Source organism: Leopardus geoffroyi, chromosome C2, assembly GCF_018350155.1.
Source record: "Leopardus geoffroyi isolate Oge1 chromosome C2, O.geoffroyi_Oge1_pat1.0, whole genome shotgun sequence".
In the NCBI taxonomy this organism is placed as follows: Eukaryota; Metazoa; Chordata; class Mammalia; order Carnivora; family Felidae; genus Leopardus; species Leopardus geoffroyi.
In genome coordinates, this window is record NC_059333.1 from 29050143 (window position 1) to 29067725 (window position 17583).

The 17583-nt window shown below is 36.6% G+C and overlaps 1 protein-coding gene and 1 long non-coding RNA gene across 2 annotated transcripts in view; one reads left to right on the top strand and one right to left on the bottom strand.

Moving 5' to 3' along the window:
- The window catches only part of LOC123610711, a 106774-nt gene extending 103882 nt beyond the window's left edge, over window positions 1-2892 (bottom strand). Inside the window, exon 1 of the long non-coding RNA XR_006718262.1 lies at window positions 2689-2892. This is a non-coding gene — a long non-coding RNA (uncharacterized LOC123610711). The remainder of the gene's footprint in view (window positions 1-2688) is intronic.
- Window positions 2893-2918: 26 nt separating this feature from the next.
- HSPA13 (heat shock protein family A (Hsp70) member 13) lies at window positions 2919-15846 on the top strand. Its single transcript, XM_045501624.1, has 5 exons — window positions 2919-3033; window positions 4651-4991; window positions 8691-8904; window positions 11292-11459; window positions 12775-15846. Exons 1-5 carry the CDS (start codon window positions 3009-3011, stop codon window positions 13440-13442), a joined length of 1416 nt encoding a protein of 471 aa, XP_045357580.1. The 5' UTR covers window positions 2919-3008; the 3' UTR covers window positions 13443-15846.
- The last annotated feature ends 1737 nt before the right edge of the window (window positions 15847-17583 follow it).

The window sequence follows — 17583 nt, forward strand, 5'->3', positions numbered from 1 at the left end:
CTGGTTATAAGCAGACAAGAAGGAATAAATGACCACAGCTACCATCCACTTTAGATGATTTAGGTAATGATATTTAGAACTTTTGAGCTGATGATGTTTACAAGAGTTTCTTGGACTTTGAGTTGATGCTGTAGTAGGATGAGACTTTGCATGTGGATGGATGCAAATCTTTGGGGACCAGAGAGCAAATCGTGGTAGGCTTAAATTCACATTCTAATCCTTATAACCTGTGACTATGTTACTTTGCAAGGCAAAACAGGCTTTACAGGTTTTTTTTTTTTTTTAAGTTACAGGGCTCGAGATGGGGAGATTATCTTGGATTGTCCAGGTGGGTCCAATTTAATCACATGATGTCTTCTGAGTCTACCGTTGCCACAGAGGTAGAAAGTCTCTCGGTTAAGTAATGTGGGTGGCCTCTAGAAGCTGGAAATAAGCCTAAGTTTACAGGTAGCAAGAAAATAAGAACCTTGATCCTCCAATCGCCAAGGAAATAAATTCTGCCAGCAATTCCTATCTAGCAGGAAACAATTCCCCCCTAGAATCTCCAGAAAGGAATGTAGCCCTCTGCTGTTTTGATTTAATCCAGTGAGATCCATACCAAAATTCTGATCTACAGAAATGTAAAATAATAAATTTGTGGTAATTTAAGGCAGTAATGTAATGGAAAAATAGAAAGTGTTTAGTTCTATTTTAGTTTCTCTCCTATATTAAGAGCATTCCACGATGAGATCATGTGAGCTCTACCTACTTCTTGACCATATCAGGATCCTATTAACAAGGAGGAAGGAGTGGGTGGCAGGGATAATAGGGATAATAGGGCCTGCCACAAATTACTAATCCTCTTGATTTGGTTTATATCTCTTGTCCTCCCTCTCAGACTTTCACCTATTGCTTTATGATCCAGAACATCTAACCTATGAGATTATTTTCTGTTTATATGCTCTTGGTAATTCAGTTCCCTCTTTCTGGGACACCTTCAACCAATTGCTTCATATTATCCTATTAACCCATCTCCTGGCTCCCTTTTACTCTTCTAAGTATTTCTTAGACATATTCTCTTTCACTAAGCCTTCTCAACTTCAAGATAAAATTACAGTGTTTATTCAATTCTGTTTCTGCCCTCTGTCCATACCGCAAATACGGTGTTGTCAATCCTAAAATTAGCCAGTTATTTTATTAGCAAAGTGAGTTTATTCAGGAATAGCAGAGGAATTGCAACTTGGGACAAGCAAACTATAGTGAACCACAGGCAAGTCCAGAGCACAAAGTCCAGTGGCTTGCTTTTATGGAGGAAAGGATGAAATTGTGAAGCTCTTTCTTAAACAAAAGTCTGTTGGAGTTGAGTGAGAGTTTGAACTTCTCATTGGCTATCGCTATTGCTGGTCAAGGAGAAAAGTTTACTTCCTCCTGCTGGGGCAGTAAATTAAGCTTCTTCCTGCTAAGCATGCAAGGTATGATTCCTTCTGGTGGAGTCTGCAACTGACAACCAGTGGTAGTCCCAGAGAACTGCCCATTCAAGACTTCTGGGCTCCATTTTAGATGAGGTTTCCTTTATTTTCACAGCATATACCATAATCAATTACATGTATGTGTTTACCTTCTGTCTCTCCTTCTGTTGTTACCAGTGGTTACCACTATGGTCAATAAATGTTTGTTAATATGATCATTATACTTAATAATATCCATGAATTGAGTGAATTATGTGTTCTTCATAGGGAAATTATACTCAATAGTACTCCCTAGACATACACATACTTTTTATGCTTTACATTGTGAAATATTTTTTTCAATGCACGAAATGGAGAGATTATAATAAATCCCCATTAACTATACTTCCTTCACCTTCAATAACCATAATATTTTCACGTATGTGTTTTAAGCAGCTAGAAAGCCAGTGGTGGTGTATTACTCCAGCAGGTAGACTTGTTATCAACAGGGATATCAACTTGATTTACATCTAAGGTGAGGAAACATTTCAATTCTCCAGGATCATAGTTCTGGTGCCCTTTAATAACAGCAATAAAAGACAAAACACTCTCAAAAAGAGCCATTAAGTACTACCCAGTAACCAAGAAGAAAAGAAGAAAAAAAGGGGGAGGGGAGTTGTATATTATAGACACGGACCTGAGAAAACACTTCACAAGTGTCCTAAATGGCCATTATATGTTACAGGACTTGTCCATGAAGGCAATTCCTACCAATTGTGACTTAATTCAAGAGAAAGCTCAAGTGTTTTGTTTTCGTTAGTAATAGTCCACTTCGGTGTTAGCAAGACAAAATGCTTCCTTGCTCTCTTGAATAATTCACATTCACTGAAGACTGCTTGAATACTTTTATCCCAAAACAAAAGTAGAGGGCTGAGGAGCTTTATTGGGAGTTTCAGCGATGCCCCATCAGCCTGCCTCTGTGCCCACACTGCTGTAGGGGCTGTTGTAGGAAGGCTGGAGGGGTGAGGGGCGCTTAAAGGATCCCCATGCAGAATCTAGATCTAGGCAAAGGAGCACTCCTTGAAAGGCAGGAAGAACGAAAAAACAAAGCCTCGAACCCGGGCCTGGTTAGGAACAGGGCCAAACGAAGCAATAACCTAACTGTCCTCACTCTCCCTCCAGCGAAGAGGGGGCAGGCCGGAACTACACTTCCCATAATGCAAAGCGGCAGGGCGGCGCTAAAGAAATCGTTTGTTTTTACCTCTACTTGGCTCCAGTCGCTTCAGGTTTGATTATAAATTCCAGTGCCTCTTCTTGGCTCTCCTCCACCTCAGCCTCATTGGTTCCGTAGCCCCGGCGTAGGAGGGCGGCTTAGACGCCACTGGCAGCTGTTGAATGGAAGTTTTCAGTCCTGCGACCTGACGGTAAATGAAGTCCCTTCTCTGGTCAGATATGTAGCTTCTCCGAATGCGTCGGAGAAAAAGAACTACATTACCCAGTAGGCCTTGGGGCTGCGGGGCGGCGTGGGGGCGTCACCTCACGTCTGGTACAGTCATCCCAAGCCTCTTCGGCGGGACTGTGATGGCCGGAGAGATGACGATCTTAGGTCAGTGACCAGGGGTTCCCTGTGGCTGTTGCGGGCACTCGAGCAGTTTGGGGAGGCGGGGATAGGCGGGGGTGGTTGTCACCTCCTGGATCCAATTGGCGCAGTGGGAAGGGCTTCGAAAAGATGACTTAGAGTCGGTTTTTGGCTCTTCGGGTTGCCGAATTGGGGGTCGCGTCTAGAATGGCCTGGGCCAGAGTAGGCCATGCAGGGCCGGCGGCGACCCTCTGCGTACATCCCAAGGACATCGGGCCTCAGGAACGGTTCTTTTCAAAAGAACGTCGATTTTGAGTCATTGGTTGAATTGAGGCCTTCGAGAGGTCGCAAGAACGTGCATCCCCAAGACCTCTTTGTAGAGGAAGGGGGAGGAGCAGCACCAGCAGCCTGAGCTGCAGAGTCCTGGGATGCTGCTGCATCTTGAGAGGTCAGGCCTCTTGGATGTGTGGTCTGATGCTCTTTCCGCCCATCTAGCTTAGCAATTAATCCTCCCCGAACGGGAAAACGATGAAATGTCTGAAGTTTCCCACGTAGGAGCAAGTGGAAAGTGGGGTTGGCGCTTGATGTCTTTTTTTTTTTTTTTTTTTTTTTTTTTTTTGAGTTATGTGTTGAAGATGAGCATACAGTTAGTGAAACAGACTCCTACCGATTGACGTTTGGGGTCGTATGTAACACGTATGGATATTCTCTCCTGAAAACAAATAACAGATTAATTGTAATTTCAAAGTGGCATCTTTCTTCATCACTTATGTTTACAATCTGCATGACGTTTGTTCATATTTTTGTGTGTGTGTGTGTGTGTGTGTGTGTGTGTGTGTGTGTGTGTTTTAATCAATTAATATTAGTTGAGCCTCTGCTATTTGCTAGGAGCCATTCCTGGTGGAGGGGATACAACAGTGAACAAAACCTGCCTTCAAGGCGCTTTATGTTGCCTTCAGGGTTCCACATTTATGGTTCTCTTTCCCTACATATTAACTCCTCAAGAAGTATTCCTTAATTCCTGTTTAAATACAAGAAGTTAACTGTGTTCTGTTGTAAAGTGACAGTTTAATATTTAAACAACTTTCAAAATCATTTTACCAATTTATCCCGTTCATTCTTTTGGAAAGAGAAAGGAGATGAAGGGGTAGAGTTTTAGCCCTACGATAATAACAAAGTCTTTGCTGTGGAAATTTTAATAATGAAATTTCTTTTTAATAATGATAATTGAAGCTGTGTAGAAAGCTATAAGATCTAAATACCAAATGATCAAGAATTTGAAATACATCTATATTTAACATTTATCTAGCTTTTGCTAGAGATAAATGGGTTTTCCTGTCAGCATCAGCACAATTAAAAGTTTTTACTTCTCATTCACCAAGGTGAAGTACACAGACCTACAACTAGAGGAGTTTTTTGTTGTTGTTGTTGTTCCTTCATTTTAATTGTGTTATGATGACTTTGCATTATGAAAAACTTGATGCCTGAGAGAATTGTTACCATTAGTACTATAAAAGAAAATATTTTGAGAGTGTGGATTATTAGTCTTATCTCAAAGAGTGATATTAAAGGGAGTTTGCTATAGTAATTTAGCGTATCATACTAGTTTACTAAGACCTATCTTTTAATTTGCCTGTATTTCAGGATCAGCTGTTTTGACTCTCCTGTTGGCTGGCTATTTGGCACAACAGTATTTACCATTGCCTACTCCTAAAGTGATTGGCATTGACCTTGGCACCACCTACTGTTCGGTTGGGGTGTTTTTTCCTGGCACAGGAAAAGTAAAGGTCATTCCAGATGAAAATGGGCATATCAGTATACCCAGCATGGTGTCCTTTACTGACGATGATGTGTATGTGGGTTATGAAAGCTTAGAGCTCGCCGATTCAAATCCTCAGAACACAATATATGATGCCAAAAGATTCATAGGCAAGATATTTACCCCAGAAGAGCTGGAGGCTGAGGTTGGCAGATACCCATTTAAGGTAAGTGATTAGGCTAAAATCTATTTTAATTTTAGTTCAGCATATATTGTTGCAAGTGATGCCTTATACAACATTCTGTTTCGCCTTAATCTGCGTGGAAGTCATGTTACAACGAGCAGACCTACAGCAATTCCAGAATGAGTTGATTCATTGGCTCCACAGTGCTATCATGGACTCAGAGCCTTAGCTGTATCCTTGCTCTGCCATCCTCAGAGTCTACTTATCTCTTTGTTTCATTGTAGCAAGAAAGCTGAAGCCCCATGTACTATGGATCAATGGCCAGATAGCCAGATAGATGGACAGATGCTTTGTGTGTGTTAGGTTATACACATTTGTGTACTTAAAAAAAAGAGAGAGAGATCATACTAGGCATTGCTGTTTTATGACTTGTTTGAAACTCAACAATGTGACACGGACAGTTGGATAATAGGTTCACATTGTTTTCATGGACACTTGGAACGGCTATCCCTATATTTGTCCATTCTCAATAAGTGCACATTTTATTTTTTCCCTGGTTTTCCACTTATGTTGTAACTTCTTTGAGTAGCCTTGTACATATATCTTTGTGTTCTTCTTGATCATTTCCTAAACTGGAATTGTAGAAGTAGGAGAATTTGAGTTCTCTGAGTACTTTGATTGATATTGTCAAATTGTGCGCTGAAAGGTTGTGTGTCTTAACTATCTTTTTTAGAATGCTTATGTCTTCCCTAGTTACTATTTTTTAATCTTTGCCAAAAAATAAGTGAAAATGGTATCTTATATTAATTTTTCATTCCTTTGATTTTTAGTGAGGTCAGATTTTTTTTTTAATATGTTCATTGGCATTTTTATTTTCTTTAGGAATCCTATTTTGGGGTGTATCTTTTTTTATGACTATAAAATACCTTTGTGATATGTTTTCAGTGTTTTTTCTTTTGTTTCTAATGTTCTTTTTATTATTTAAAAAATAATTCTTTCTATTATTTAACTGATGCTATATAATTTTGCTTTTGAGCTTTCAAGAATGTTAAATTTTCAGGACACCTGTGTGGCTCAGTCAGTTAAGCATCTGATCTCACAGTCATGTGAGATCATGATCTCATAGTTTGTGGGTTCGAGCCCCGCGTCAGGCTCTGTGCTGACAGCTCAGAACCTGGAGCCTGCTTTGAATTCTGTGTCTCCCTTTCTCTCTGCCCCTTCCCTGCTCATGCTCTGTCTCTCTCTGTCTCTCAAAAATAAATAAACATTGAAAAAAATTTTTTTCTTAATGTTAAATTTTCATGTGGCAAATCATCTTGAAATTTTAAAAAAAATGCTTATAGACTCTTACAGACTTACAATGCCCTTTTCCATCCTATCCATTTGAATTTTTTTCTAATACTTTTACTTGAGCATTTGTAAGGTTGTGTTTTGATGTTTTTTCTTTTAAATATTTTAATTCTTTTTTTCATTATGGTAAGTGTACTCTTTAATCCCCATCACTTATTTTATCCATACCCCCGACCCATGTCTTTTAAATATTTAAATGTTCTTTCCATAGAGGGGTTTTTTTTTCTTTCTTTTTTTTTTTTTTGGTAATTATGAAGTGGAATTCTAAATGAATAGGTTTTAAAATTAATAGTGCTGCTTATTGAATAAAATTCTCAGATTTTTTATGCATATACGAAGGAGAACATAAATTTACCCCATGTATTTCTTATATTTATTTCTTTGTTCTTTTTTGGCTTTATTCTTAGAATCTTTTATTAATTTATAAATCTTTCGTAAGCAGTGCTTAAATTATATAAAGCTATACATGTCCTCAAAATTATGATTTTGAGTGTATTACCTGTTGATGCAAGTTATTTTTTCCCTGACTTTTAGGATATAACTGACATACAGCCCTGTGTAAGTTTATGGTGTACAACATAATGATTTGCCTTAAATATGTTGTGAAATGTTTAGCACAATAAGTTAACATCCATCAACTCATATAGATACAGAAGAAGAAATAAAATTTTTCCTTTGTTGTGAGAGCTCTTGGAATTTATTCTCTCAACAGCTTTCATATATACCACACAGCGGTATTAACTCTGGTTATCATGTTCAACATTATGTTCCCAGTACTTGTTTACCTTATGACTGGAAGTTTGTACCTTTTGTTTTGACCACCTTCATCCATTTTGCCCATGCGCCCATCCCCTACCGCTGGTAAACCAGCTGATAAACCAGCTTATCTGAGTTTGGTTGTTGTTTTAGATTCTTCACATGAGAGGTCATATAGTGTTTGTCTTTCTCTGACTTATTGACACTTAGTGTAATACTCTCAGGGTCCATTCATGTTGTCACAGACAGAAGGATTTTCTTTTTCATGGCTGAATAATATTTCATTATGTATTAATATCAACATTATCCATTTATCTGTTGATAGACACTTAGTTTGTATTCATGGCGTGGCTATTGTAAGTAAATGCTGCTGTGAACGTGGGAGTGCAGATAGCTACACAAGGGTATATTCCCAGAAGTGGAATTGCTACATCATATGGTAGTCCTAGCTTCAGTTTTTTGAGGAACTTCTGTACTGTTTTCCAACACAGAGTTATTTTCAGTTTTTGTTGTTGTTGTTAAGCTTCTAAGTGTTTTGATTTTTTTTGTTGTTGTTTGTTTCACCTGGGCTCTGAGGGTATGGTGTCTTTGAATCTTATTTTAATCGTGTCTTGTTTTCCCAGATACGTCTGTTTTAATCGTAGCTTGTTTTTGTTTTTCCCAGATAGGTCTGTGGATGGTCAAGTTTTCTTCATTGAAACCTATTATACAGTCTAGAGCGATGAGAGTAAAGTTCTTATAATTTCTTAGAAGAGACTAATTGTCTTTACTATTGATATTAATATAGTCTGTTGGTGAAAGTGGAATAGTATGTTTTAGAATTAATCTATTTCTTTATTTTTATTTATTTTTTTAAAGTTTATGTATTTTGAGAGAGAGAGAGCATGCATGCACAAGCAGGGGAGAGGGAGAGAGAGAATCCCAAGCAGGCTCCACACTGTCAGTGAAGAACCAGACTAGAAGCTTAATCCCCCACGAACCGTGAGATCTTGACCTGAGCCAAAATCAGAAGTCAGATGTTTAACCGACTGGGCCACCCAGGTGCCCCTCATCTAGTTTTTTAAATATACAACCACATTAGCAGGGATAAGGAGCTAATACATGATACATGTTTTCGTGGAAATAAGAATGTAAATGATACTTGATTCTTGGATAAGAACATAATGAACTACTAAAATGATTCGTGTTAATATGTACCAGAACATTTGTTCAGTTATCAATTATTTTTGGAAACAAGTTAATTAAAAGAAGATCCTGAATCAAATACATGATCCAGCAACTTTTATTCCTTATATTTCACCTTTTTTCTTTTATTCGTTTAACAAATATATATTGAAGATCTTCTGTGTTCCATTTATATGCTTGGTGATGAATTTGGTTATTCTGCTGTTATTGAAAGCTATGGTGTTGATTCACTTTATAGATTTTGAAGTATAACTTTTAATAACTTCTCATTTTGGTAAATGACAGATTAGAAAAAATTTTATGACCTTATGAAGTTAAATTTTCATTGAATAAGTCCAGTGTGTATGTATGTATGTGTTTAAGTATATGTGTGTGGATGTGTACACACACAGTTTTACATTTCTTTCTGTCCTTTTTGTTTTGTTTGTTTTTTACTAATCCTATTCATAGGTTTTAAACAAAAATGGAATGGTTGAGTTTTCGGTGACAAGTAATGAGACCATCACCGTTTCCCCAGAATATGTTGGCTCTAGACTACTGTTGAAGTTAAAGGAAATGGCAGAGGAGTATCTCGGAATGCCAGTTGCTAATGCGGTTATTTCTGTACCAGCAGAATTTGATCTAAAACAGAGAAATTCAACAATTGAAGCTGCTAACCTTGCAGGTAATACCACCCTTGACTGTGTTGCATTTTTTCTCAAAATGTTCTTATTTTAGAAATCTTCTGTAGTAAGGTATATCACTTTGCAAACCACCTAATTATCTAGGCATGTAAATAAACCCAAAGGAGGTAAATTAGGTGGATTTTGATATACATTTAAAGATAAAAATTAAAAAAATTCTATAACGCAATGTAAAATGCAACATATTATGACAACGGCCAGTAAGATAGCCCTGTGACAAAGACTGAGGACATGGGTTCATGATAGCAGTGAGGAATTTTTTTTATAAATTTTCTTTAATGTTAAGATGAGTGTAATATTTTTTTTTTTTTTTAAATCTGAGGTGGAAGAGAACTCATTTAAAACCATTCAGCAAATATTGGGTCCCTTGGCAAACAAAACATAAATCCCTGTTTCCGTGGAGCTTCTATTCTATTGGAGAGAAACAGAAAGTCTGTATTAAAAATAAGTATATTATGGGGTTTCTCACCCCTAGCATATTTGGGCCTAGATAATTCTCTTGTGGGGAACTGTCCCATGCATTATAGGAGAGTTAGTAGCATCCCTAGCCTCTGCTCACTAGATGCCAGCAGCACCAGCCTCTCCAGGACGTGACAGTCATCTGTCTTCTGGCATTGCCCAGTGTTCCCTGAGGGCCAGAATTGCCCCTGGTGCAGAGCCCTGATAAATGTGTATCAGAAAGAAATGTGCTATGGAAGACAGAACAGCATAAGACGAGGATTGCTGGGAGTGGTCAGGAAGTGGGGGACTTGGGTTTTACAGTGGCCAAGTAGGCCTCCTTGAGAAGGTGACATGTAAGCAGATTTGAAGGAGGTGAGGTTGTTAGACAAGCAGATATACAGAGGAAGTCTGTTGCAGGAGAGAAAACAGTCATTTAGCAGCCATAAAATGGGAATTTGCTGGCACATGTGAAGATGAGAAGTAGGTAGTGTGGCCAGAGCAGAGTGAGTGATGAAGTCAGAGAGCTAAAGGAAATGGTGTTAAGGTTTTTAAATAAATTCTTCAGAGTTTGAATAGTTTTTTATGGTTCCTGATGCATAATAGCATATTGCTTTCTAAACCACTCATTAAGTGTGGCACTTAGGGTAAAGCAAGAAATTTGCACAAAGAAATCTGAACTTTCACTGTTCACTGTAATGTTTAACATTATCTTCAAGATCAGATTGCTGTATATTTCAGATTTGCATTTGAGGGTCCTAAATTTTTTTTTGAGCATCCTAAATTTTAAGTCTACTTTTTGAGTCATTGTGTCTATTGAAATATTTCTTTTTTTTTTTTTTTAATTTTTTTTTTTCAACGTTTATTTATTTTTGGGACAGAGAGAGACAGAGCATGAACGGGGGAGGGGCAGAGAGAGAGGGAGACACAGAATCGGAAACAGGCTCCAGGCTCTGAGCCATCAGCCCAGAGCCTGACGCGGGGCTCGAACTCCCGGACCGCGAGATCGTGACCTGGCTGAAGTCGGACGCTCAACCGACTGCGCCACCCAGGCACCCCTGAAATATTTCATCTAATTTTTTATCTATTTATCTGCTTGTTTTTATCAGAGGCTTTTTTTTTTTTTAAGTTTCTTTATTTTGAGAGAGACAAAGGGCAAGTAGGGGAAGGGCAGAGAGAGAGGGAGTGAGAGAGAATCCCAAGCTCAGAGCCCAACACGGGGCTCGATGCCACAAACTGAGATCATGATCTGAGCCAGAATCAAGAGTCAGATGCTTAACCAACTGAGCCACCCAGAAGCCCCTGTCAAAGTCATATATATGTATATATGGTATATATATATTATATATATATATGTGGTGTATATATATTATATATATATGTGGTATATATATATTATATATATATGGTGTATATATATATTATATATATATGGTATATATATATATGGTATATATATATCATATATGTATGTCATATACATATGACATACATATATGATATATATCATATATATATATGATGTTTTATTTATTTTTGAGAGAGAGAGAGAGAGAGAGAGACAGTGCAAGCGGGGGAGGGGCAGAGAGAGGGAGACACAGAATTTGAAACAGGCTCCAGGCTTTCATTTCCACAGCAATTTATTCTAGCACGTAATGATTAAGCTTTTATTGCTTATGTATTCCCAAGTAAAATAATGAAAATTAGAAGAAGCTAAGAGTGTTTTTAATTAAATATTAATTAATAAAGACTAGAATGATACATTCCACTGAATCTGGGCTTTTCTTTTTCTTACCTTAATAAAAGCCATTGTTACTCATTGGGGTTCATGCTTTAGAAAACACACTAACATTGTGTGAGGTTGAGTGGGAAGAAATTTTGATAATGGTGTCCTGCGATGAATTGTTCTTCCTTCCAACCAATCTTATAGGACTGAAGATCTTGAGGGTAATAAATGAACCCACGGCGGCAGCTATGGCCTATGGCCTCCATAAAGCTGATGTCTTTCACGTCTTGGTGATAGATTTGGGCGGAGGAACTCTAGATGTGTCGTTGCTAAATAAACAAGGAGGAATGTTTCTAACCCGAGCAATGTCTGGTAAGAAAAATACAGGGAGGCTAAAAGAGGTTCACACAATGCTTTCCTTAGCACACCTAATGTGTTAAATGTTTATTTAAAAATTTTTTTCAGTGTACTTTGACTTCATTTTGGTAATCTATGTATGTTATTTTATAACCACCATTTGTGTATTTTTACAGCAAAAAGTAAAGTCTAAAAAAAATGGGCATCCTACATGGTAGATAAATATACTGCCAGTTGTAGTTCACTGAGCCAGTAGGACTTGATGGCTGTGGTGAAGGGGACAGAAAGCAAGAAAAACCCTTTAAAATGAAGAGTGATCAGTTTATTTCATTTGATAATATATTTTACAAAATAGATGTCTTTAGAAAATCTAATACTATTAATAGTATTCTCTAAGAAATAAGAGGATTGTGCATTCTAAATCTTTCTTTAAAGGTTTTGTTTTAATTTAAGGAATTGAGCCTGTTTTGAAAGAGAAGTTGTCAGTTATAGGTTGTCTAACTCCTGCTTTTTTCTTTTTCCTAACTGGATTCTTTAGAACCAAGTTCAGTGCCAGGGGTTTGTACCACATTAATCTTTTCCCTTTACATCTTTTTTTTCTTTTAATTTCAGCTCTTAAGCAAGCAAACATGTTATAAAAAGACAAAATGTCTACTGCTACTTTTTAATTATAAGGACTTTCTTCATTTGAGAATAATGGCAGTCAGTGTTTTTAAATTGCAATTAAAAGCTAATCTGTTGTCAATCTTTGTCTTCTGGAAAATTATTTGATATCATTAAGAAATATTTCCTTTTCTATCATTTAAAAATTTTAACCATGGGGGAAGGGAAGGGGAAAAAAATAGTTTCAAACAGAGAGGGAGGCAAACCATAAGAGACTCTTAAATACAGAGAACAAACTGAAGGTTGTTGGGGTGGCCAGGGGAGAGGGGAAAATGGGTGATGGGCATTGAGGATGGCACTTGATGGGATGAGCACTCGGCGTTGTATGTAAGCGATGAATCATGGGAATCTATTCCTGCAACCAAAAGCACACTGTGTACATATGTTAGCTAACTTGAAAATAAATTATATTTAAAAAATTAAAACTAAGAAAAATAAAAATTTTAACCAGATATGCACTGTTTTTAAATAGAACACATTTTAGTTAAAATCTTTTTAACCCAATTATTTTTAATCAGATTTTGTATGAATAAAATCTTAATAGTTAAGTACATTAAGCAAGAGATGTATGTCTAGAATATCATTTCCATACATACTACAGACATGTATATGCATATACACATACAAATGCATAAGTGTAATATGAACTTTTTTATTTCTAACTTAGGAAACAATAAACTTGGAGGACAGGACTTCAATCAAAGATTGCTTCAGTACTTATATAAACAGATCTATCAAACATACGGCTTTCGACCCTCTAGGAAAGAAGAAATTCACCGATTAAGACAAGCTGTGGAAATGGTCAAATTAAACCTGACTCTTCATCAGTCTGCTCAGTTGTCAGTATTACTAACAGTGGAGGAAAAAGACAAGAAAGAACCTCAGAGTAGTGACACTGAACTGCCAAAGGACAGATTTTCCCCCGCTGATGGCCACCATGTGAACAGTGTGTTTGAAGCTGGCCTTTCTGAAAAGAAAAGTGGAGAAAGTCAGGTGTTATTTGAAACAGAAATATCACGGAAGCTCTTTGACACCCTTAATGAAGATCTCTTCCAGAAAATACTTGTACCCATTCAGCAAGTACTAAAAGAAGGCCACCTGGAAAAGACTGAGATTGATGAGGTGGTTTTGGTTGGGGGCTCTACTCGTATTCCTCGAATCCGCCAAGTCATTCAAGAGTTCTTTGGAAAGGATCCCAACACTTCTGTAGACCCTGACCTGGCCGTGGTGACAGGAGTGGCCATCCAAGCAGGGATCGATGGAGGCTCTTGGCCTCTTCAAGTCAGTGCTTTAGAAATTCCCAATAAGCATTTACAGAAGACCAACTTCAACTGAATTATAGAGGGATGATTATTTGTGATTGTCTCATGATCTCTTCCTCCTTATCAGACCACCTCCTCCAATAAAGAAAAATCTGTAAAATAATCTCACAAATTTACCTGAAAGGGAACATTTAGATACACAGAAATTTTACATAACATTTTGTTTTAGGATGAAATGTGACCAGATTGATCCTATTTGATTTTGGAGAGATCACATTCCAACAAATACTTCTAAAATGACAGAATTGAGGTAAAACTCTTAAAGGAGCATGGGTGGCTTTGTTTTTTGGATTCTGGAAGTAGATAACCATATGCACTTAACGTTGTATTCTGTAAACATTGCCTGGTGCCAATTTTACAATTCCCAGTTCTTACTAAATTGTATTAGCAGGAGCTGGTAATTGATTGACTTGGTCATCACATGTTAACTATTAGTTTGAGCCATACTTGAAGGACAGTATTGGTGTCAGATTTTTACATTGGCTGAGAGATAGGCAGTATTATTAATATAAGCTGCATATGTAATATTCAGTAACTGACATGTATGTAATAAATTTGCTTTCACAAATTCAAACTTATGTGATTTATTCAAATGTTTCAGTACCAGACAGTAAAAGTAACCAACTTACACTGTAGTTCCTTCATTTGTTATACATTATTTGCTTGGATTTCCATGATTCTGCCTGGTTAGAAAACAGGAATTATTAATTTGATTTGATACATGTCTTAATGTCATAATAAAGCCATCATCACTATCTCTTTTTTGTTATCCACAATGTTTGCAGACTTGGTAATTAGCAGTAATTAGCTACAGTATTTATGTTTTTGTTTTTGTTTTTGTATCTTTATTTTCAATGAGCCCTGGACACTGTAGCTTGCATTTGAACTGTCAAATCCTACTTGATTCAGTTTCTACAGAGATTTTACCCCATGTTATTTGACTGAAGATCATTTGTAAAATCCTTATTACTGTTTCCCACTATCATTTTACAATGGTCACTCTTGGACTGTTTTTAGCCTTAAGGTTAGTATGTGATGAGAGCAAAAAAAAATTGTGAATATTGGAAGTAATGTTGCAATCTAATGTGGAAGGCAATGTGGAAAAATTTCTACAAATCAGCATTTGTAGCAGTTTTGTTTTGCTTTTGTTTGTTTCTGTTTAGAAAAGCTACAGGGACCAAGAAAGAAAATATAGCAAGCAGTTCTGTTTCTGAGATGCCCATATTTAAAGATTTATTTTATTTTTTTTTTTTCTTAATACAAGCATGCTTCATACCATATTCAAAGATTATACTCTGGTCAACATGTTTGTTGATGTAAAGTATGTCTGCTTTATATCCATTGTTGAATTTAAAGGCTGTTGAATTTCCAATCACTGAAAAGAGAACTAAGCAAACTCATTTCAGCAACATCAAAACAATTCAGCTACTCATAATAAAAAGCTGAATGTTAATATTTTTCGCAGATCTAAAAAAATAATGTTAGCAATGAGATTGCTGTTAAGACACAATTTCAATCAAATAGTTTGTGTACGGAATGTCAAGTAGGTAGGAAAAAAATGTTTGTTGACATATTTTATTTTAGAACTAACAGAGAAATGCCAAAGATGAATCCTTCACTGCATTATGAAAATATTTGAGTGTTCTCTCAGACGATATGAATCTTTAATAGATTTTAGAATTGGAAAAGATCTTTTTGCAAAGGTCTTTAAGAAAAAAGTGTTCCATCTGTTAAAATCTCCACATAAAATATCAATTTTAACCTGAAGAATTTTGACGTTTTTTAAAAAAAAAACCTTGACTTTCTCAAATACATGAGATAGTTTAGGACAATGTGTTAGGGCAACAATTTGTTAAAAAAGGGCAGCTAATCTCATACACTAAAAAGGGAATTTAAATAATTTGATAGTGTCTGAAAAATAGAATGGCAGTGTTGGAATTTGGGGGCAGTGTTTAGCATATTCTCTAATATAGTTACACCTTTAAAAATACGAAGTAATGTCTGTCTTTGATCATATTTTAGGGGGCTATATATAAATGGTCTTGAAATCAATGTAGTTTATTTATTTAAAAGATAAAAATGCTTCCTGAAAGGGATATTTATGCCTAATCTGAAAACATTTTTCATAAAACAAACCTAATACATTTTGGTTGTACATCTAGCTAGTGTTTTTTGAAGTGCATAACTTTTTAAATATTAACTGTTGTATGATTAGAATATGTGAATGAGTAATTTATTTTGTATCAGGAATGTTTTGGTACTGTGTTTTCACTCAAACCACTGACTTAACAGATGCTACTGTGTATCACATGTACTGAAAACTATATAGTTCTTGTGCATAGCAGATTGTGCCTCTTAAATTTGTGTGTGTACAGGTAATTCACATTTTAATGTAAATAAATACCACTTTGAAGTTTGTTTTTTAAACTGTGTACTTTATTTTCCATTCAGGACTAGGCAAGAGTACATTTTTGAGGTTTACAAGTGACAGAGAAGGTAGGGAGAGAGCTGATCTGATGCTCATGGCATGTGACTTCAGCAGCTGTTGCCTACTTGTCTGCATCCTGACTCTGGGGTTGCTTCTGTACTTTTCTAATTTTTCTAATTTCTGTATTTTCCTAATTTAGAAGAGACAGTTCCTTTACCATCTGAATAGTATGTCCAGTATTCTGAATACCAATTCATGGCCTTTGACCATAATGGAGCCAAGACCTAAATTAACCTATAGTTAATAAATAATCCTGCATAATTGGTTGATTCATTAATACTTTGTAATTTTCTGATAAAGTTCATCTTATTCTTTGGACAAAAACTACATGAACATTTGGCCAAAGTGTCATTTGTTGCCCCTGTGCTTCTGGCCAAGACCGAATGAAAAGGAACTGATTCAACTAAATATCAGATGAAATATATGAAACAACAGGACTTTGCACATCATGGTCAACATTAATTCATGTCCATTACCTCTGTAAAATCATAGATATGGCAATGCAGGGAAAGCAGAAGACTTTTTTTTTTTTTTTTTTTTTTTTTTAAATTTTTTTTTCCACGTTTTTATTTATTTTTGGGACAGAGAGAGACAGAGCATGAACGGGGGAGGGGCAGAGAGAGAGGGAGACACAGAATCGGAAACAGGCTCCAGGCTCTGAGCCATCAGCCCAGAGCCCGACGCGGGGCTCGAACTCACGGACCGCGAGATCGTGACCTGGCTGAAGTTGGACGCTTAACCGACTGCGCCACCCAGGCGCCCCAGAAGACTGTTTTGTAATACCTGGAGACTTACACAAATGCTCAGAACAGAAAGCCAAAAGAGGATGTTTAGAGGGAATTCATGGTGACTGAAGTGTTATCAATATGTATATTGCATTCCTATTTGCACTTCACTGTCACTCATTCCAAATCATTTAAGTCTTACTTTCTGAACACATTACATTTTCTACTACATATATCAGCAGTAAACCAATTGTAAATATATTAATGATGAGCTACATTTTATAAACGTGAATGCAAACATTGACCTTTATTGCTTATCTTAGCACACACACAAAAATGCATGTGTGTTACTTCCCTTCTAACATCTTGGAGCAAATAGTTTTCAAGATTTTCACAATATTTTTTTATAAATATCAAATATTTCTCCATTTATAACCTATTTTTACATTTTACTCATATGTCTATTCATGTTTATTTTGTTCTTTGTGCCATGCTCAGGAGATAAACAAGATTCCCATCTTTGATCAACTATATAACTACCCATGTACTCAGATTGGTCAATCCGTAAAAAAACAGGTGAGCAACTCTGGTTACCTTTGTCAGAGATCAAGAGAAGCCAGTCAGCCTTGGCCCAGTTCATACCCACTGCCTTGGCCTTACTAATTCAGTAGCACAGCAGCCACATGAACTACCTAGTCTTCATTTCCATTAGCACATTTAGAGAAATAGAGCTCACAATATAGCCAGAAGTCAAGATTTCAGTATTCTAGAGATGGCCCACTTGCTTAGAAAATGACAGCCAGAAAGATGGGAGTTGGGAAAACAGGAAGGAACTAGATCTCTCCTGACTGCTGCCTCCCTCAAGTGACATAATAACCTGATAATAATATAGCCATATTGTGTAGCAATGGGGATTAGATCTTACTTTAATCCCTGGTTAT